At 39.5% G+C, this 22,814-nt stretch overlaps 2 protein-coding genes across 4 annotated transcripts in view; both read right to left on the bottom strand.

Moving 5' to 3' along the window:
* Nucleotides 1-1,971: 1,971 nt before the first annotated feature.
* LOC129355746 (major facilitator superfamily domain-containing protein 12-like) lies at nucleotides 1,972-14,316 on the bottom strand. Of its 2 annotated transcripts, XM_055025357.1 has the most exons (11): nucleotides 13,530-14,315; nucleotides 9,671-9,790; nucleotides 6,206-6,416; nucleotides 6,010-6,127; nucleotides 5,152-5,364; nucleotides 4,983-5,075; nucleotides 4,812-4,904; nucleotides 4,187-4,357; nucleotides 3,998-4,092; nucleotides 3,143-3,273; nucleotides 1,972-3,070 (listed from the first exon to the last, which is right to left on the bottom strand). In XM_055025357.1, the coding sequence occupies exons 1-11, from the start codon at nucleotides 13,675-13,677 to the stop codon at nucleotides 3,027-3,029; spliced, it is 1,437 nt and encodes a 478-aa protein (XP_054881332.1). In that variant the 5' UTR covers nucleotides 13,678-14,315; the 3' UTR covers nucleotides 1,972-3,026. The 2 variants fall into 2 exon arrangements, with proteins under 2 accessions (XP_054881332.1, XP_054881333.1); XM_055025358.1 differs by lacking the exon at nucleotides 9,671-9,790 and having other exon boundaries at nucleotides 13,530-14,316.
* Nucleotides 14,317-15,810: 1,494 nt separating this feature from the next.
* LOC129355748 (casein kinase I) overlaps nucleotides 15,811-22,814 on the bottom strand; it is a 30,961-nt gene continuing 23,957 nt past the window's right edge. The window contains exons 10-12 of one of the 2 annotated variants that reach the window (XM_055025359.1): nucleotides 20,211-20,312; nucleotides 17,984-18,090; nucleotides 15,811-16,803 (exon numbers count right to left, since the gene is read on the bottom strand). In XM_055025359.1, the coding sequence (XP_054881334.1) occupies nucleotides 16,749-16,803; nucleotides 17,984-18,090; nucleotides 20,211-20,312 (264 nt within the window). In that variant the 3' untranslated portion in view covers nucleotides 15,811-16,748. The remainder of the gene's footprint in view (nucleotides 16,804-17,983; nucleotides 18,091-20,210; nucleotides 20,313-22,814) is intronic. The other variant, XM_055025360.1, reaches the window with a different exon arrangement.

Below are 22,814 nucleotides of genomic sequence, written 5' to 3' on the forward strand. Positions count from 1 at the left end.
CATTCTGGGCAATTATTACTGTTTTTAATAAAATACTGTAGAATACTGTGAGTAGCATTGCATTTTGGGAATGATGTTAGATTCAACGGTAAGGAGGCTCTTTAAACAGAACGCTACTGTATTTCTGAAGAAGACATGTTGTTGTGACATGTGGAAGCAACCTCTAGAACTTTCTTTACAAGGACTATCCATTTGAATCCTGCATTTTATGAGCCAATCCTAAGGTAAGTTATTTTTGATGATTCATATTTACAAATATTGACATGTTTGGAAGCTCTTTTTCTTTCTTTTGTGTAATTTGACTTGAATTGTTATGAGTAGCTGCTAAAGTGAAATTGGTGAATGGATATCAACTGGGAATTTGGAGTTTCACAGAGTTGACTTGGCAGAAAACAGTTTAAATGTTATGCTGGTGTCTCTTTATTAACTCTTAACCTTCAAAAGTTTGTCTTCACCTAGCACACATTAAACCCTGACTCCTTAAGCATCATATGCTAATCTGAAATTACTGCATTTTCAGGCGCTTTCTTGATATCAACCCGGACCAAGTCCAGCTGTAGCAAGATCATCTCCAAGAGGACAGGGAAAACTTTTCAAAAGAAGTCGGTCACTGTCATCCCCCGTGTTTCAACTCTGCTGAAAAACCTCATGGACTTTGAATGGAATTTCATAGTGAGAACTTTCTAACCAAGCTATAGATATTGTTGCCCCTCCACGCAAAAACAAACAAACAAAAAACTATACAGGCATGAAGGCAACTTATCCCTGAACAGGAGTGTTCTTGAGAGACTTATTTGGTTTAAAGGTCAGCATAATCTTAAGACATCTCTGTTAATTAAGAGCATACATTTTGTTAAGGCTCCCACTTTCTGTTCTTCAGATGTAATTTTGACTGTACAGGCACCATGTTTAACTTATCTTGGCAGTGTGTTGTCAAATACCGTTTCATTGTTTTATCATTTGAAGTTGGAGCTCTGATTTTGCCCTAAAGGAAATTCAAGTCTAAATGTTTCATTTAAATTTTTATCAAACTAAAATTTGCAATTTTTTTCTATGCTTTAGATTGAAAGTTAAATGTTTCATTTGTTTTATGTTGCATCATATTGTTCCTCACTTCCACAAAAAGTAGTATTTTGTATTGAAAAAGTAGTGTGCTGAGTTGTACAATGCATTATTTCCACAATTTATTTACTTATTTTATTTCAGACTAATCAAAAGGCCACAATTCATGCTTTATTCAAATACTCTTTAAATCAGTTAAATTTATTTCACAAAATAGATGGTGATTTTCTTACTATTTTTCCAGAATATGACTTACTTTGGACAGTTTACCCTCAACATTCTTGTAGAAAGGGTTTAGGTTTAAGGCACACATACATTGTCGTTTCAAAACCTTCGTCTTTATTATGTGGCCCACTAAAGACTGTGTATGAGTCAATGTTTGAGTTGGTTCTTTTTTTTCCCAAGTAAATGTTTGACATGATGGAACTTACATTTTCTAAGTGTTTTTTTTTTTTTCATGTTTCTATTTTATATTGGAAATTTACAGTATGTGAATTCAACAGTAATGGTACCATAGAAAAACTGAAATATACTGGCAACACTGCTGCCAGTAGTCTACTGTAAATCTGATAAAAAAAAAACAGCAATGTGCTGTAATCAAAAGATTTCTTTTGTGATAGTAATATACTGTAAAGTTGATTACAGTAAGGGTACTGTATAATTAACAGTATAATGCTGACAACCCTGCTGCCAGCATTATACTGTAAAAATACAGGGCAATTTGTTACAGTGTATGTAGTCAAAAAACTGACCTTCTTATGTACAGAAATGCTACCAATATGTTTTGTCCCTGTACTAAATAAATAAATAAAATTATGCATTGTGACTTCCGGATTTTTTATTTTTAGATGCGTCTAACGGCAGACATAAATTTCAGACCCATCTTGAAGTCAGTAAAACACAATAGAGTTCAGGCAGGTTTACACACTTTATTGTTTCAGCTCCTTAACAATAATCCCTTCATCAATTCAATATTTTTTACACAGGTGAAGCAGACCAGATGGTCACCTGAGTCAGAGCTCAGCTTTGGTTCAGAGTTTGGTCAACAGCTCTTCCCAGTGTTCCCAGTCAGACATAGTTCAGCTGTGCTGCTCCACCAAGAAGATTCCTTTCATTATTCCATTAGTACATGAAATAGACATTGATCCCTTTTAAAGATTTCAAAGTTAGGTGCAGCTCCACTATTTCAAGTTTTATTTCATTTTACAATGATCTTTGGGTTCAGATGGTTAAAGCTCAACCTGCATGACTCTGAACGAGAAGCGATCTCCAGAAAGCACAACAGGAAGTGCTCTCGCTTCGTTCGGTTGATTAAAGCTGCAGCATGTCCCTTTTGTTAAGTTATATCAAAAAAAAAAGTTATTTTTTTTTTGGGTATAACACAAATTGATTAAAATATGTTGAAAAAAAAAATTACACTTTTCTTTCCCCTGCGTAAAACAAACACACCCAAAAAATAAGAGGAATTACAGCAGGGGTCCTCTCTACAAGATGAACGATGAACTCCTTCAGCTTAGTCCTGTTGGGGCGTAGTGTGGTTTTAGGATCCGGTCCACTGATTTAGTGGTTTATCCACTGAGCTCACTAGTGATTTACATGTTGACTTCATCATAATTTCTTAGTGTTTAAAATGTAAAACAGGAAAAGGCTGGACTCCTGTTGTGTTTGCTTTCATTCAGAGGAAGGCCTCATCTCTAGAACACAATGAATTGGACCCGTATAATAATTTTATCTCACGCACCAAACAATTCTAGAAAATGATGGCAACCAAGTGTCAGCCTAGTGTAGAGGTTATTTAAGATGGGATTTCCAAGACATTCCAGTGAAAATGCTAATCTGAGAAACAAGATTAGCTTCAATCTTGTTTCTCCTGTTTCCAATTAGACAGGAGAACCCTGTGAGTGTCGCTGCTGTCCATCTAAGACCAGAGTTCCCAGTAAGGCGAAGGCGGCCCCGTCCGGCTCTCAGTTAACTGAGGTGGAACCATGAGAGATGACTTGTAGGCCACCTGGGAGCAGAAGAAGAAAGACTAAAGCTGAGCTCTCACTAAACATGCTGGTGTGTCATCAGCTTCACTCACGTGCTCTGATCCTGATTGGCCAGATGAGGATGGAGCAGAGCGCCAATGCTGCAACGACAGCCACGCCCCCCGTCACTATGACCATAATGTAGTGATAAAACCACACACAGGCTGGGCAGCACACCACCGTGCTGAGGGACAGACAGGACAGAGACCGTTGGACAAGTAAAGCATTAGAACCTCAAGAACCCTGGTACCATCAGACTCAGGACTATACCAGGATAAATATGGGCTGATCATAGCAACACTTCCTGTAAAGGTTGCTACAGGACAGTCATCCAAAAAAGGATGACTGCGCATGTATTTCACACACACAAATAATGAGGAAATGGAAACATTTTCTTCTGTCCCATTTAAAGAGGCAGTATTATATTTTTTCCCAGCGACTTCAGTTATATCAAATATGACATAAAAGAAGCATCCAGTCAAGAAAAACTACTGCAAGAGCCTCAGCTGATTCAGTTAAGGTAACAGGCTTTGAGTTTTATGGAACGTTCCCATGGAGGACATTTTGTCCACTCACCTGATCTGTTTAGTGATTTCACAAAAATCAGTGGAAATCTGTAAGCAGCAAACCCTTTTTTTAATCCTGAAGAATTTTTGACCCAATTAGACAGGAGAACAAGGTCAACACAGTTTCTAACCTTTCAGAGTAAATCCAGAGCTATTCAGGTTCACAAAGCATAAATAAATACAACGAAATGGAAAATACTTTAAAAGTAGTTCCTGCTGAAACATGACATGCAGTACCTATTATTCATTTGAACTTTTGCATCATTGTATGTGTGTGCGTGTGTGTGTATGTGTGTGTGTATGTATGTATGTGTGTGTGTGTATGTGTGTGTGTGTACTAACTGGCAGGGGTGCAGAGCTTGAATCATCATAACTGTGACTCCATTGGCCAGTTTATCGGTGAAGCTCATGGCTCCGTACACAAACGCTCCGCTTTGCTGCAGAGACACAAATCACAACTGTACATAATAAAGAGGCCACTCTACTGTCCTTCAGCTCACTTCCTCCAGAACAGGAGCCTGGAGGACTCACCGTCTGATCTGAGATCAGCTCAGCGGTCATGGATAGGGATATGACCAGGATGGTGGCTGATCCAGCCCCCAGCAGCACCGCAGCCCCGTAGATCTGCTGACCCATCTTGTCGTCTAGCAGCACCCAGTAAGAGAAGGCCATGATCAGTAGGAGGCCCACAAAGTAAGTGAGCTAAACAAACAGAAGAAGAGATAATCAGGTGAGATTCCATTTTCAGTGCTTCATGTTTCTCACTTCCTTGTTTTAGGAATGTGGTAAAGAAAACGAGTCAGATTCAGTTCCTGTTACTTTATTAAGGCCCATTTAATCTGATGAGGCCAACAACAAAACAAGCCTGTCTGATCTGAGCTTCATCTGGGAATAGAACTCCAAATATAGGGGTGGATTTATTTAACCAAAGGTATTCATCCCTGTCCTAAATGTGGAACAGTGAATTACCTGACGTACTTTAATTCCAGCACAGAATCACTCTCATACTGCCAGGGTGGTTTAGAATGATTTGAACTCAACTCAGCTTATTTTTGTAAAATATTCAAATCTATTTGCTTTTTTGTCACACTAAAATATTTCAGATCACCAAGCACTAAAGAAATGTGTATTCCGGTATGTGGAAGGCTCTGCTTACACTTTTTCCAATGCGTTTTGTGACAGGCTTCATGATGAAGGAGGACAGGAAGCCACTCAGATACATCACTAATGGGATCGTTGCAATGTATTTCTGTTTGAAAAGCAGTATAAGAATTGAATTATGGGAATGAAAACCAAATACATGAGTGATATAATAAGTGAGTTTTACCTTGGGCAGGCCAAGAGTGTTTATGAGATACATGGAGATGTAGGTCTGGGACAGATTGACAATTAACCTGGTGGACATGTAGAGTAAGGCCACCTGCACACACACATGCTCTGCTGTCAAGCTGCTCTCCAACACGCTGCTTTGCTCTGGTACCAGTGGAGAGGCTCACCTGGTAGAAGGAAGGCTGCCGGAGCCAACATTTCCACTGCAGATGGGATGAAGAAACAGAGGAAGAAGGTAGCAGCGGCCTTCGTTCCCCTTCAGCCTCCTCTTCAGCCTCCTCTTCCTCCCTACTGCCTTTGTGATTGGGGCACTCTGTGGTTCCCAGGTGGAAGAAAGCAGCGAAGAGAGCGCCGATCCCCAACACAATCAATGACAGGTTCTGGGTTCAAGTACAGCACTATATTATACACTTGTTTATTAAGTCACAGACAAAAGGATTCACCAAGATGCTGGAGATGATCTATTCTAAAACAAAATCCCAGGCTCTGATTGCCTGACAGGGAACATGGGTGGAGCTAAAAACAGCAGAACCCTGGAAGGAAACCTGTCTGGGGCAGCAGGAGACGTCCCACTGTGTGTGGGGAGATTTGTGCAGTCAAAGTGTGTAGTCAAAGCCTCTTCAGAAAGCTCTAGAGAAAGCCCAGGCTGAACTTCAGATGAGAAAGTCTTGAAAACTGAAGTCTCTATTACTGAAGACTCAATGGTAATTGCAGCGGAAGACTGTTTAGACTGAAAAGTGTGGCATGCATTTTTTAAATTCAGATTACTTCTAAAAAAAACAACAAAAAACAAATAAAACTTGAAAGATCCAGCATCCACTGCACAGTGTGGTGTTTTCAGAGGTTCAAAGATAAGAACAAGTCAGTAAATATTTCCTCCCTCCTGGGTCAGCCACTTAAAGAGCTGGCACTTTCTAAAAAAAGTGACATTTACTTAACTTCTCCATCAGTTCATATCATTATTATTGGCAGTATCCCTCAGACAGCAGTTAAATATCAGAAAAAGCATCCATCCATGTTCTCACCCTAAAGATGTTAGTATCTGCTGGTCCGAGAGAGTCTTCGTCCTCTCCAGTCTGAACGTGGAACAGCAGGTAAGCAAGGGCATACACTGTGATGTTGGCTGTGACAGTGAATGCATACCTGCACACACACACAGGGAGAGTACTAATTCAGGACCTGTCCGTCAGCCTGCCCAGTGCTTTGGAGCTGATCCCTTACCTGTATGCAGTGAGCTCCACTTTAGCATGCTCACAGGTGACCAGCTCTGGGATGAGAGACAGGTGTGAGATCTGCGTGGCAGCCCACCCAAACTGGAAGATGATGATGAATGGGGCAAAGTAGATCAAGCTGGCCCACTGAGGAGTGTTGGGGTCACAGCCAAGGCACTGGTTGAAGACGAAGGCAAAGGACACCACCACACACACCGTGCCTGAAGATAAACAGAATGAAAAGAGGCTTCTGAAAAAGAGTCACTTAACGGTGATTATTTACGAAGAGCGATCGTCGTTAAGCAAACTGCATTTCGGGGCAGATTTTCCGTGTTCCACAAAGGGAAAAAAATGACACTTTCCCTGTCGCTCTTCATAATAAAAATGATATCAAAAATCTGATTTCTTTATTGCGTTTCTTTAATTTTGTAAATGCGTTCATATTGTAACAGAAGGTAAACTTAAAGCACCATCGTACAACTGAAGAGTCACGTGATGCGTCATTCCTGCAGGGAAATAAACATTTAATCATGAATACTAATTATGTATACACTTAGTCATTTTGATAATACGCTAATATAAACACCTAGAGCCTGTTTTGCCTTCTATAAAAGCCTTTTATACGGCTTTTACTTTCTTGCGGCTCCAAACAGATTTGTTTATCGTTTTTTGGGTCCAATATGGCTCTTTCAACATGCTGGGTTGCCGACCTCTGACCCAGGCTAATGATCCAGTTCATCAGCTCAAATTCCAGCTTTGTGTCAGTCTTTATTACACAGCATAAAACTGTTCAGACTCAAGTCTGAGATCAAGAGGCCAAGTCAAGTCACAAGCCTTAGATGCCACAAGTCTAAGTCAAGTCTGAACTCTCTCCTTTTTCCAACTCAAGTTAGGATCTTGAACTAGAGCGGCCATCTTTGCCCTTCACCAGAGGGGGTTGGATGTTTCATTCCAGGACAGTTTGTCTTAGCTTTCCTTTGGAAACAGTGCGTCAATGTGACATCATTTTGCAAGGTTTTAATTGAATTAAAAGCTGGGGATTGGGCCAATCACTCCATAGCATGAATTATGTTGGTCTGTAACAAAGATATTGCTCCTTTACTGATGTGTCATGTCTGAAGCCTCTCATGTTTTCTATTACTCTACAACATTACTAGAACTTTTTATGTTACATTCTGTAATGTCGCTGATACTTTGAACACGTTTCTGTTTTAGGTAACAACAAGCAGTTGCAAATAAGATCAATGTCTCATTAAATGTAGGATTTGTGATTAAACAAGTTCTGAAATCAGTTCCTAGAGCTTGTCTGCATTCAGAGTCTGTAGTAAGCTTAAGTTTATTACAGTTTTCTTCACAAAAGACAATTAAAAAAGCTAAAAGTACCCTGTGTGATTATTTGTAATACTTCCTCTTGTGCTCACCCAGGCATGTAGACAATGCCTTAAATGGTTCTTGTTTTTGAAGCCTCTCGACTCTTTGTGGTTACAAAACAAACTCTTATTGCTCTAGAATGATATAAATAATCATTCTACAAATTCTGATTTATGTCTCAAATCAAAAAATAAATGTAAGAAAAAATGGATTTTTTCTTACATTTGTAATTTTCTAATTTTTGGAGATAAAAATTAAAAGAAATCTCCAGACAAAACCTTTTAAATGGGAACTAATGCCAGGCTTTTTACTGCCTGGAAGTTAATAGTAATGATAGGTTCATGTTCGAACAAAGCACAATAAGAGCTATAATTAATATTGTTTCAGCAATGGCCAATACCAATTGGTACAGTGTACATGGTTACCTGAAAATTTATCCAAAACCTTGTGAGCAAAAAGCCAGTCTATTATTAGCAGTCAGGACAAAGCAAGGTAGATGGAGCAAAGACTTTTCAGAAGTGAAACTTTGGTTTTCAGTATGTGCTCACTCAGCTGGTAACAAGTTCAAGAAATATGCAGCCAACTTCTTACATGCCATTTGAGTTTGAAACCGTGCTTCTGTAAGTCAAAGGGACTTAAAAAGGCTGAACAACTGATAAAGAAGGCTGGTTCTGTTCTGAGGACATTTAGCTATCTGACCACTTGGGGATTTCTGGAGATTATTACGCAAAGGCTGATTCTAAAATGAAGAAACATCCTAACAAACCTGAGCATCCTTTTCATCACACTGATATACAACACTGTCTTTAGTCAGAGGCTTCTTCAAACTCGCCACATGAGATCCTTCCTGCCCACAGTCATCGGAATATAAAACAACTCTCTGAAGAAGATAAGATGAGTTAAAACAACATTCAACTTCCCTTTGGGACTAAACCTTTATTCCTAAATTTCAACTGGGCTCTAAACCATGGTTTCAAGAATGCATCTTGCAACCTCATTTTATGAGGGAATTAAAGGATGGCAATGTATCCACTCTCAATTGCTTCCAACAAAAGTAAAATGAAGAGATGAAAGTACAGAAATCAACTGCTTAATTAGCTTAAGCTACAGATCTAAGAAACGCATTAGAAATCCAAGTTAACCACAGTGAGCACCAGAGCCCTCATGTAGAAAATGTGTGAATGCACAAAACATTTGTGGTGTGAAACTTCATGCACAAGTTGGAAAAATGAACGTGTTGTGAAAGTTTGCATAGACATACGCAAACTTTTTACCTGTCGTGAAAATGTATGATAGTCATGCAAACATTTTGTTTCGGACAATAAACTACAAAGCGCCAAAACTCACCTAAATACACTGAAACCCAACTCCATTCCATTATTTAGCTCAAGCAGCATTGACCCCAATATTTTTCACATGATTATCTCTTGCCAGTTTTTATGTAAAAACACTCTTGTGCACTCTTTTATACACAAGTCCCAGAATAACTATTGGCCCTCCGCAGGTGCAGATTGGATGTAAACCTGAAAACCATTTGGGACGTTCTGGTGCTTGCAGGTGTCGCAAGATGGTTTGCTCCTGTCAGGTCAACTGAACTCATAACATCGTATAGATCACTCCGTGTTCTCCTGAGCAGATGTCTTTAAAGGCTGAAGCACAATGTGCCAGTGGTTGATCTCAACACTTTAAATAGGATTCTAAGCTAACATTTCCAAAATACCCATCCTTATCTTTTAAATATCTGTGTATTAATTACAGAAAAATAGAATGAGCTTATTTATATCCACTGCGTGTGATGAGCAACTAGACTCTTTTCTGAATTATTCACATGCCAGTAATACAACATAATGTAACACCATTCACTTAGTAGTTCTAGTGTTTATCTGAAAAACAAAAGGCCAAAAGAGTTTAAAACCAAGAACCTATAAAAACTGTTTTTATACCTTGAACTGGAAACGTCTGAGCTTACAACATGACTCAAGAGCAAATGAATAAACCTTCATGACTCCTAAAGGACAGTAAATCATTTCTAAACCTTGTGCTACAGTAACATGAGACTGCAGTGTGATGCATCCCCTCCATCCAACTGTAGTAACAAACTCACCAACCAAATGCCAGGTCTTCCTCTTGCCATAGTTTCCACAACCAGAGGTTTGGTCTGACTCATAGCCAACGAGGGGTGTACAGATGCCATCAGCTATCTGACCAACCAGCAACAAGACACCTGCAGCACACACAAATGGTTACAGATTAGCAATTCTGTAATACTGACTGGATTAAACAGAACAGATATTAATGGTGGTAAACTTGATCATATGTAGTGGGAATTCAATTTACCTTCACAATAAATAGTCATTATGAAAGAAAGAGTCTGCGAGTGCCTTGCAGCTACGCTAAGATTTACTGTGTGTCTAGAAACATTGAAGCATATTTTGCATGAACGCAATAAAAACTGAAAGCGTAACTTACTACTTTGGATATAAATTGTATATCCTTTAAATTCAAAGAAATAACTACATCAGAATGTCATAAAATGATTTTCCACCTGACACGTTTCTTCAGGTTTTGGTTTCTAGGTCCTGGACCTAGATGAATGCTTTACATCAAACAAATGGCAATATCAAAGATAACCTGAGTAATTACAAAATGTTTACTAAAAAGTTATTTTATTTATTAGGGGCAACAAGCAAGTCAAATCAACCAGGTCTTTTGTGAAAATGTAAATGTTTCAGTAACCTTCTGGTTACATCATCCTTAATCTCCAGATGTTCATCTGGAACATTTGAACCCCAAGTAAACTCAAAATAGTTTATTTGTCTGTAAACTATTTTGGACGTTCACAGACAGGTGCTTTATAAACTCTTAAGAGTAGAATATTCACATGCTGGACCACTCTAGATAAAGTGCATGTTAATGTGGAGCCAATGTAATAGGGCTAAAGGCTAGAAATAAAACACAAATGTTGAGGTGCTACAAATACAGCACAAGTTCCCCGGATCACAGTTTCACCACCAGTAAGAGATTAGTTTCACGTAGCTCAGCATTTTGATTTTAGTTTTTTTTTCTTTTCAACTGTAGCTGTATGTAATTCTGAATCAACAACAACAACAACAAAAATTAAAGCTGCAAGCAGCCTCGAACGGCCCTCGCAGCCAAGCGCCGCTCCGGCCTATTGCCACCGCGGGGTACTAGCAACCGCCGCCTCACGCCAGCCACCACAGAAGCTCTCACGCAGTTTTCAGCACCTCCGCCCGCACCGCGGAAGCTGTTGCTCAGTTTCCATCAACGCTGGCCACGTGCTAACACAGAAGTTGTTGCGCAGTTTCCGCGCCCGTCCACCAGGCGGTACGCACTGATGCGTTCGGAGGCGCTCCTTGACGATGCAAAAAATGTGGTGCAGATTCATTGGTTTAGCGAGGAAATATAGCTGGCGGATTAATGTAGGACGCGCAGTGGAGTCAAAATATCTTTCAATGCTGTTGTTCTCTTTAGAGGTCAACAAAGGTCATACGTATCCAATTTGGTGTCAGTCGGATGATCCACGTGTCATTTACAGCCGATCATATGCACATGGCGAAGTACTACAGTTCGTCATTTTTCATCATTTTTAGCTGTGTTTCTAAAGCACTCTATTTCATTGTTGGAGTAATTCTTACTCAGAGTGGCGAATTACTGAAATGGTTTGTAAGAAGTAAGAAAACGCTACATTTACTGCATGATTTAATTCAACAAAAATTATCTGAGACATTTCTATCCTTTTAGAAATTTCATGGCAACGCTCTCACAAAGTTTTCACGCCCATCCGCCCGTGGATCTGTCATTGGTGGAGGAACACTGACACCTACTGGCGAAAAACTGATATTGTTCTTCATCCTGTTTATCTGCTGTTTCATTTGTGGAGCAATACTGACCCCAAGTGGCGAATTACTGAAATGGTTTATAAACGCCAAAAATGGGATCAAAATCTGAACTTCAATCTAAAATGGCCGACTTCCTCTGGGGTTTAGACCGTGGCTCCAAGAGACTTTTTTGTAAGTCCTGACATGGTACACACGTGTACAAAGTTTCGTAGTTGTAGGTTAAAGCATGGCTTGGGGCTGATCATTTAAAATTTTCTAGGGGGCGCTATAGAGAAATTAGGCCACACCCTACAAATATTGTGATGGATTCCTGTCAGGGAGTGGATGAAGATCCATCCTTGTGAGTTTGGAGCAGCTGCGCCCAAAAATGTGGAATTGAGAGCCAAACGTATGGCTATGGCGTTACGGGTCACTTCGCCACGCCGCCACGCCCAGCTGCTCCATCGAAGCTGGTCGGGGTTGGAATCCTCAACACACCAACATGTCTTCTGTGTCTGGGCACAGTTTCATGTTGATGAGGTCAAAGGGGTGAGATAGCGACCGTTCAGAGTAAAACATGACACTTCCTTTTGTCAGGGGGCGTGGCCTAAGTGATGTCATCATTCGACCATAGGGTATTGTAGGACACCCGATGATGATCAATCACAGAAACTCTGGTGCCTCTGTGAGTTTCTGTGTAGGAGATATAGCAGTTTATTTTTTTACGGCGAGTAGGTGAACTTTGACCCCTGCTAACCCCCCTTCAGCATTCTCAAAAACTCACCGTTTTGATAACTTTACATGGGACATGCCTTATGAGCAGACTGACCGAGTTTGAAGCCGATCAATCGAAATCCCTAGGAGGAGTTCGATCAAATAGGAAGGCTGTAAACGGCAAAAATGGGGTCAAAATCTGAACTTCAATCCAAAATGGGCGACTTCCTGTGGGGTTTAGACCATGGCTCCAAGAGACTTTCTTTTAAGTCCTGACATGATACAAATGTGTACAAAGTTTCGTAATTGTAGGTTAAAGCATGGCTTGGGGCTGATCATTTAAAATTTTCTAGGGGGCGCTATAAAGAAATTAGGCCACGCCCACCAATATTGTGATGGATTCCTGTCGGGGAGTGGATGAAGATCCATCCTTGTGAGTTGGAGCAGCTGGGCCTGAAAATGTGGAATTGAGAGCCAAACGTATGGCGATGGCGTTACAGGTCACTTCGCCACGCCGCCACGCCCACCTGCTCCATCAAAGCTGGTCGGGGTTGGAATCCTCAATACACCAACATGTCTTCTGTGTCTTGGCACAGTTTCATGTTGATGAGGTCAAAGGGGTCAGATAGCGACCATTCACAGTAAAACATTACACTTCCTGTTCTCAGGGGGCGTGGCCTAAGTGATGTCATCATTCGACCATTAGGTATTGTAGGACACCCGATGATGATAAATCACAGAAACTTTGGTGCCTCTGTGAATTTCTGTGTAGGAGATATAGCAGTTTATGTTTTTATGGCGAGTAGGTGAACTTTGACCCCTGCTAACCCCCCTTCAGCATACTCAAAAACTCACCGTTTTGATAACTTTAGATGGGACATGCCTTATGAACAGACTGACCGAGTTTGAAGCCGATCAATCGAAATCCCTAGGAGGAGTTCGAACAAATACGAAGGCTGTAAATGGCAAAAATGGCCTCAAAATTGGACCTTCAATCCAAAATGGCCGACTATACTTGCACTATGACATTAATTGTAAATTTTGAGCATCTTGGGGAGCTCTACAAGTGTACCAAATTTCATGTCTCTAGGATAAAGTAAGTGAATAGCAAAGGGTCCTTTGAAAATTTGTAGGTGGCGCTATTGAGCCATTTCTTATGGGATTTTTGCGATGACCTTAAAATACAAAATTTTGAAACTCCCTTTACGCGTCCGCCAAGTTTGGTGAGTTTTGAATATGATAAAGCCCCCAAAAGGCCTCTTTAGGGGGGCATAATAATAAGAAACAGTACAGAAACAATAGGCCTTCGCAGCGCTTAGCTGCTCGGGCCTAAAAAACTGTGAAATAGTCATTTACCTATTAGTGGAGACTAAAACAATATGACGCATCGCTTCTGACAGACTGACTCACCTGCATTTGTGTTCTGGAATCCCAGCACTGAGTGGTAGAACACCAGTAAGTATGTGAACCACATGGAGGCGCACAGGTCGTTGAGAAAGTGTCCCACAGCATAGCTGAGCTTTCTGACAGCGGGCAGAGACCTCTCAGTGTCCGACATGATGGCTCTCGAGGGTTCAAAGGAGGAACTCTGCACGCGCTTTCATCAAGTTGAAATGGCTTCAAATTATTCAAGCAGACTAGACTGACATCTCTGAACCTCCACCCCCCAAAAAGGTATTGGTTCCTTATTCTTTTTCAGTAACAATGTTCTTAAAGAAAACAAATAAACATGCTGGCTACGTTTGTTTACCAACCAACGTATTGTCCCAGCACGAGGGAAAGAGTAAAGATTATTCCATCAGCTTATGTTGTTCTTTCCGCTTTTAATCAGCTTGTCAGCTGACAGTCAGCGAGGAGCTGTAAAGACAGGAGGAGCATCACAGAAAGGACACAAACCGAAACAAAACACCAGGGAACGAAGGAGGGGTTTCTCTACCGCAGATGTCTGACGTGTGCGCTTCTTTAAACAAGTGTCACCAGCTACATATGAAACACGAGCTACGAAGATACGTCAACAACAGAACACTTTAGCTAATTAAACTCACACCAGGCCTTTATCTTTAAACCAGACAGAAACTGCTCCACTGTCTTCTGTTCTTAACATTTCGCAAAAATGAAAACACGTGACAGTTATGAATCTGTCTGGTCCCTGAGCTGGCCCTCACCTGGCTTTAACGAAGACGTAAACAATGTAGGTCGCCGGTAACTATGACGCACATGTTAAAACTAACCAATAGGACAACCACGTTGCTCCTCTCAGCCAATAACAAGAGCCTAGTGGGTGGAACTTCCTCTTCCCGATCCCTTCCGCAATTTTGTTAAATAAAGCAATTATGTGACTGTGTCGCATATAGTCACCTTCCTAAAACAATTGCCAAAATCTTTTTTCTTTTTAAATTAAATTAAATCGCGATTAAAATTGCGTTTTAATAGCAGTTAAAACAAAGCAGAAATCAAGCCACATCTACTCATATTTTTCTGGTTCTTGAATGAACTTTCACGTTTGAGGTTTTAACAGTTTTGGCCTTCTTGTTTAAGAAAAAGCAGAAAAGGAAAGCTTAAAAGATTAATAGGTAGATTATTTTTGAACAAATTCTTATAAGATTCATCTGTTGCTTCTCTATGGCATCAATGATGGAGATTAGACTACACTGAAAAGTTCACTCAAATGAGAAGTATGTAAGATATTTGATAACATTTCCAGACTTAGATTTTACAAAGTTATAGTAGTTGCACCTTTTTGTTGAAATCTCCCCTTTTCTGCCATTTGACATTCTTGCTTATTCAGGCTGATATTTAGATAAACACTTGGTCAAAACAGAAACTGCTCAAGTATTTGGAGGAAATGTAAGCTTAACAAATACTGGTAGGTTTCATTTGATCATACAACCTATTTTGAAATCATTAGTGACACTTTGTATTTCTAGAAATTAAAACTTTTGCCCATTGTTTAGTAAAGTTTGGAGTGGCAGGGGCTCAGGAAGTAGGAGTCTGTTCTGTAACTACTGTGTTGTGAGTTTGAACCACCACCCTATCTGTCTCAATTACTCTGCAATTTACGTCTTTAAGTAAAACACTATGCATGCTGCCAAGCTACATTTTGAGGTATGCAAAAACCAATAACTGTTCTGAGACAAAACTAGTGTTGGAAAGATGAGCGATATCTTGAGGAAACCTCTACACCATAACTTAGACCACAGGTGTTGAACTCCAATCCTGGAGGGTCGCGGCCCTGCAACTTTTAGATGTGCCTCTGCTGCACCACACCTGAATAGAATAATTAGGAGAACTTATCTACACAAGGAGGAGGTAATTAAGCTATTTCATTCCAGTGTTTTGTACCTGTGGCACATCGAAAAACTGCAGGACAGTGGCCCTCGAGGACTGGAGTTTGACACATGACTCAGAGGATCTTACTGTGATCTTACTGTATTCGTTTAATCTACTTTATTCAACTTTCTGGTAAAGTTCAGAACTTTACCAGAAAAATGTTGTCCACATGATAACTTTTTTACAATTTTGAAATTTAGAAATGGAAATTGGCTAAAACAATACAGGTTACAAAATCTCTGATGACTTCATCACTAAAAGCCACAATTTATATCTACCTGATGCAGAAATATGGAAAAAGAAAAAAAACAGACAAAACGAGAACTACCAACAAATAGAAGGTAATATAACATGTTTGTAGTCTCTTTAATAAAGATAGCTTTTTATTGTGTTTTGTTTTTTTAATGGCATTATCCATTTCTCCATCCTCAAACTGAAAGAGAAAGAGAAAAACCAAAACAAAAACTTCAGTTATTAAAAAAAAGCATTCTGAGGATCACACTAGAAGCTACAAAACAAACTTGAACAATTCAGAAGGAGAAAAAAAATGAAAAGAGAACAGTCTTATTTTAGTTACAACTCAAAGTCAGGGTAAAGCTTAAATCTGACATAAACATCTTTTCTTAAGTTCTGAGTTTTCTGGTGGTTGTGAAGGTTTCCCTTGGATGGTGAATGAGGAAAGCACTGAGCTCGGCCAGTTCTACAACCTGGACCAGGCCACTCGTTGTGCAACTTCTTTCACCCCAGGGAATAAAAACTATGTGCAGCAACTGCATCTCTGTCCATCAAGTCTCTTTATGATGAGCTCGACAAAATGTGCAGCATGATTTCTGTTTGCACATGTGGTCTCTGGATTCCATGCTTTATAAGTCCTCTTGTCTGGATCTCCTGAAATACACTTATCTTCTGGTCCAGTCAGTAAGGAAGAACACTCTAAAAATAAAGAAATCAGTCAGTTTTCCAGTAGATTAGCTGAATCCAGTCTGATGATTAGCTTGTATAGTCTGTCATTTACTCCTTTATTGTCCCAACAATAGCTGAATATGTCCACCGTTGGAACAAGCGGCACATTTGAAGCTCAGTGGTGAAACGGAAAAGGCCTTTCAATGTCAACACAGCCCAGAGGAAACTGGCAGACCACCTGCTTTTTGCTCCAGACTAACAGGGGACTGCATGGGTACAGGAGAGGGCTAAACAGAGGAGGAAGAGTTCAAGAAAAATGGCTTGAAAAATACGTCAGGAAGGGGAAATAAAAGATGACAAAGGAAAGAGCAAACGTTTCTCTCCAGTCTCTCCTTTTCACTTGTGTCTCTGTAGAGCTTTCCTCTTTCTCCTCTTAAAGAAACAGCAGCACCTGAAAAATACAAGTCAGTTAAGAAAGCAGCTACTTTATGCTCACAGGCAACACAACTTCATTGGATTTTGTCTGTCTTGAAGTACAGGATAGATCTACCCTACCCAGATCTAGCCTGTCACTTCAAGACATGCCAGTTAGATTTAAACAACTTTTCAATTTCATCTTTAGGAACTTGCAAACAGTGATTTTAGAATCAAATCCACTAATTATTTTTTTTCAAACTGCTAAAGCCAATCCAGAGCTGGAGAAGGACTGGTGCTGCCAGCGGGTCTGGGGTGGCATGGTGATCACCGATTAGAGATGCCAATCAGAGCCCAGTAATTCAATATCAAGTTTTAGGACCCCAATTCAATTCAGAAACTGTTTTTGATTCTGAAACCACATTTTTCTATTCAAACGGTCTCTAGAGATTCTGTTTAAATTATGTGGCTGACAAGAGGAAAAAATAGAACAATTATTTTTTTTTAAATTCTATAAGGTTTTTATACTGTATCCTACCCATTTATATTTAAACAAAAATAGGCTTGTGCTTAAAAGTATGTCACTGAAATGACCAGTATTTGGTTAGCTTAGCTTCCCTGCTTTTTTTAAATTAAAAAAATAAATTACTCAAAATATAAACAGTGGCCAAGTAGGAGCGGCAAGGACATGCATGTTAAATAGATCTCAAAATAGATTTTGAATCAAATCAGAATTGCCAGGAGTAGGATTTGCAATTTTCTATGGAATACATTTTTTTGCACCTTCACCACTGAGGCTGTAATTTATGCAAAAAGAGTAAATATTGAGTACATGGACAAACTTTTCAGTAGTCCTATATTTTCTGATTTAAAATCCATACTAATTAATTAACTTTGAAAAATAAATTTACCCCTTAGCTATTATGACACCAGTGTTCTCATCTGTTAATTAACATGGAAGCGTTTGGGTGGCAGTTTAGGGGTTAAAAAAGTAAAAGAAAAACAGACAATACCAGTTTCTCTACAAAAAGACAATTGTTCAGTAGTTGTCACTCCATAGAAACACAAAAATGTGATTCATCCTATATAACCATAACAACATAAATAATCGATTAGAAATCGATTACCCTAGAAACAAGACCATAGGAGGACAATCACAAAGAATGAATGAAAAAACGTACAGACTTAACAGTGTGTGTTAATGAGTGTGTTCTTACTTTATATCATCAGGGACTTCAACCTCTGCATTGGCTGTAATTGGTGCGTTAGAATGTCCCGCCGTAGGATCGTCTGTATTCAGCTCGCCATTGGTCGAGTTCATCACCTGGAGGACAGAATAGATGGAAAATCTGGATGAGGACACCATCTCATCCCTCTTATAGTCAGCGGCAACAAAGCAACATGGTCAGTGCAAAATAAAAAAGCAATTCTGTCCATCATTAACTATGAAACTGGACAATAGGGCATGCAACTGAAATACTCCACCAATACAAGCATGAAGTTTTTCAGTTTGTTCAGCAAGAAAGGCTGAAACATTCAATATTTCAGCAATACTTAATATTGACACTCAAGGAAAAGTGCTTTATGGATTCAAACAAATCATCTTTTTTTTATTTTAACGGACTCAATGATTTTCAAAGTGAGCATATCCTTGTAAAATGCCAGGTTTTAAAATCCTTTCTAAATTTCTTCCATATATAATGTAGCAATACCTCTGTACAAGTGGAGTGAAAAACAAGTCTGATATCTGCAATCTGAAGTGGCTAAATGAGCTCCTGCTGCCATCAATGTGTTACTTTTCTCCAACACAGAAAGTACTCCTGGTTCAGTTTCTTTCTTTTTTTTTAATATGTATATCTGCTTTGTCTTCTCCAACAACCAGTCAGTCATGGCAGATGGCTAGTTTCTGCTTCTGCTGGAGAGTTCTTCCTGTTAAAGGGGGTCTTTCCTTTTCACTGTCGCCATATGCATGCTCGGTATCAGGGACTGTTGTAAAGTTAACGACACAACACAAGTGCCTGTCTGTCTCAGCATGCTTATCCGGAGGAGTCATTGCTGAAACTAGATAAAGTGTTAGTTTAGAGATGTTCATGTGTGCTTTTTATTTTGTATGTTTTGTTTGGAGTTTATGAAGTCATGTGTTTGGTGGCTATAGGTGACCCATCTGGGTAAGGTTCTATACATGAACAAAAGTAGAAGTTTTATGTGCATCACATGCTACAGATGTGTTTTATCTTTATACCATATTAAGGTATATTTTTGTGTTTGAACTACTAAAATAGGCAACTATAAGCATTTTTAGAGGGGCTCTCAAGCTTTGAGAATTTTGCCTTTTTGTGGGCAGCTATGGTCCCTGACCCCCAGACTCGGTCAACTGCATTTCCTACAGAAGCATGTCATTGAGGCTGCTACTTTAAAACAGCCACTTTCTTCTGCGAGAAAGTAGAGAAAGGAAGACTAAATATATTATGGTAAATTTGATCATTATGGTAAAATTCAGTTCAAATTCAAAAATACTTTATCAACCTCAAAGGGAAATTAAACATTGTTACTCTAATGTTCCAAGGTTCTGCAAAGAGTTGTTGTAGATGCTGATGGATGTGCTGTAACAGTCTGTATTACTGCAAATCTGAAGAACCCTCTGACTTCAGACCCTCTTCTTTGCTTCATCATGTAAAGAGTGTTGTTGACCTAAAAATGCTCAACAATGCTCAGGTTGTTGAGTGTTTTTAGGTCCCTGGTTCTGATGTTGCTGCTCCAGCAAATGATTAATGTTCAGTCTGTTGTCCAGATAAACACTGACTTCACAACCACTTCTTTCACGATGGAAATAGGGTTTGATCTAACCCTGTTCCTCCTGAAATCTACAATCATCTCTTTTGAAGATGAGACGACTGTTCCTTCCATGACACAAAGCATTCCACCAGATCTCTGTACTCTGCCTTTTGTCCATCTCAGATTCACTCGACAGCTGCAGAGTCATCAGAGTAGATCTGCAGATGATAGAAGTCGGACTTGTGCTTAGTATTTTTTAAGATTAAGTGATTCATAGGTGTTAATGTGTAGCAGAATAAACTCTATTCCTTCTAAAATCATACAAAAACAAGACAAAGAATCCTTCCAAGAAAAAAATTCCTCTGGGTATTTTTCAGGACCACTTTAAAAGATTTACAAAATAATTTGAGAAAAGTTGACATAAAAGAAAAAGTTTTCGAAGTCGTATGAGTTAATATCTGGGCAGGAAAATAATTATGGATAGATCAAGTGGTGGATATATATATAATTCTGAATTTCGGTAGAAACATCCCCATTTGTAGGGATAATATGTTATGCAAAGACACTTCCTTGCAGTCAGCCTGGCTCCAGACACAAAAGGGTCATGCAGACAGACAGAAGAAAGCAGACAGACAGAACGCCTGCAGAGCAAACCCTTCCTCTCAGTACCTGGACAGACCCGCCCAGCCTATCAGCAGTGAGGTGGGAGCCCAGCAGCTCTCGGTTGGTGACTGGAGTGGGTTGAGACTCACTGCCTTTCCTCTCTGGAGACTAGAGGAGACAGGAGGGCGATCCCAGGAAAACAGAAACGTACATGGAGGAGACACAAGAAAGAGGATGATGTAGATGAGTTAGGAAAAGAGAAAATAAGCGGAAGACAAAGGAGTGTTGAATAAAAGTGAAGCAAAAGAGTCGAAAACACGAGGCGATGAAACAAGGTGAGAAAAGAGAAAAAAGTGTAAAAAGAAAAAAACTGAGTTCAGAGTCAGTATTTGGTGAAAAAGACACAGGAGGGATTCAGTACAGTATGTTTGCACTGAGAAGTGTTCATGTGTTCATGCAGACACACTGGAGGTTCTACAGGTTAGTGGACTCTCAACCTGTGCTGTGTCAACTCAGTCAGAAATAATGACAAGGAAAGTAAAATGGGGATGGTACGACTGAACGCTCCAGGCTTTGGGTTTATCCAAGACCCAGTTCTTCACCCTCTCACATCCAGTACCACTGTTTCTTCTGAACCAGTCCCAACACCTGCACCCTCTCCGAAAAACAACGACTGACGGAGATGGGAGAACGTTCATGATCCCAGGGTTGAACAACAACAGACTATCCAACTGTCAGCCGTCTGGATGAAAACACGAATGCAGCCCATCCAGCGACATTCAACAAGCCTGCCTCCAGTCACCTCCCAGAATTAGGAACTGTAATACACTTCTGCTGCAACAGAACGGTAAACCCACCAGATGCATTTACAGTGAACCCTCGCTATAATGCGGTTCACCTTTCACATTCTCGCTGCGTCACGGATTTGCATCGTGCTTTGTGTTCTGCATTCTGATTGGCTTAACAATCTCTCCGCTTTTTCTCTACGTGTGTCAAAAACGTTGTGGTTTAATATTTACACGTACGTAAAACAGCTTGCCAATTTTAAGTTTGCAAATGCATGAGAATCTTTTTGCCCAGAAGATAAAAGAGCTATAACTATTTTCTTTTCTCAAAAAACGACCTGCACCGTGGGCTTTAGAAGAAAAAAAATGCTACAGAGCAGCAATTTGAAGCCTTCAGTTCATATTGATTAAAATGATTATTTTACAGTAGTTATTTGTAAAAAAAAAAAAAAAAAGAGTTTATACGGTATTTTTATTTGTTAAACAAATGCTTAGGCCTGTAAAAAGGTTTTGTTCTTTGGTTTCAATGCATTATGGAGAATTTCATTTTGGGTTTGCTTCTATTTCCTGCAGTGGCAGAATTTTTTGTTGCATTTATTTTTTTCTGTGTGTGTATTTTGCATCATTCAAGCATTTGCTGCAAATTTCACATCCTGAATTACATATCATGCCATACAAGCCCAAGTAGGAACACAGACTTTTACCCAAATGAGATTTGAAACACAACTACTTCCACTGATAATGAAACCTTCATGGCAATTTGCACTGATCAATTTGCAACTTGCTTTGGAAGAAAATTAAGAGTAGTGTTAGCTATAAATTCTAACCAACACCTCCAACCTTAGGGATGTCCAATCATTTCATTCTTTGAGATTTCTGCAAACTATACTCTGTGGCAAATATTCCAAAGAAAATGTTCAGAAAACGTCTTGGGTTGTTAAAGGACAATATGCTGCACATTGATTGGCCACACTCTCCTTTCTAGATGATCTCTCCTTCGCTACCAAATATCAGTCAGTGTCAGACTTCAGATTATTGAACCAATAAAAAGAAAAGCTTTGGACAAGCAGTCATTACCTTACACTTCATGACCAAACACAGACATACAACTTCAATGGGACTACTAGTTAAACTGAGGGTTGCTTCGAAACCATGTTCAGTGTTCAGAGAAAACATGAAGGTCAGAGGAAATCCATCACAGCTGGCTCATTCTTGGCCAATTAAGTCAAGTTTCTCTGATATGGAAATGTTTGGAGCATGTTGTTTATCCATTGATGTAAAGGCTGCTTAAAAAACTGAAATAGAAAAGACAAACCTGATCTAAAGCATTGATCGCAAATTCTGAACTTCTGTTATAACATGGAAACCATTTAATGCTTGGAATGTTTACATTATTTGGTTTGTGTTGTGTTCCAATTTGTCCCTGATGCTTTTCAGTAGCTGTTGATAGCAGTTTACTCATACACCAGATTACAAAGGAAAAATCTGGCATAAATTTGTTTTATAATATTTCAATCTGAAAATTTAAGACTCAATTTTCCAACAAATAACTTTCAAAATACAAAACATAAAAGTTCAATGAAAAAGAATGAAGGACAAAAGGAAGGAAGGAAACAGATGAGGAAATAAGATAAGTACAACAGTAGGGAGAAAGAAAGAAGGAATTCAGGAAAGAAAGAAATGATAGTAGGAAGGAGACAGGAAGTATGTGAGGAAGGACATTGAGACTAGAATGGAGTATAAACATTTTCAATTCTCATTTCTCAAAAACAGTTGGACAGGCACAGTATGATCTGTAATATACACTAAGCAATGTCTATGAAAGGAGCAAAATGGCTCATATGTCACTGAGACTGGCACACAGTGGCCAGGTCCAGCCTGACCA

This window comes from Poeciliopsis prolifica, unplaced genomic scaffold, assembly GCF_027474105.1.
Source record: "Poeciliopsis prolifica strain line A6 unplaced genomic scaffold, Auburn_PproV2 SCAFFOLD144, whole genome shotgun sequence".
NCBI lineage: Eukaryota > Metazoa > Chordata > Actinopteri > Cyprinodontiformes > Poeciliidae > Poeciliopsis > Poeciliopsis prolifica.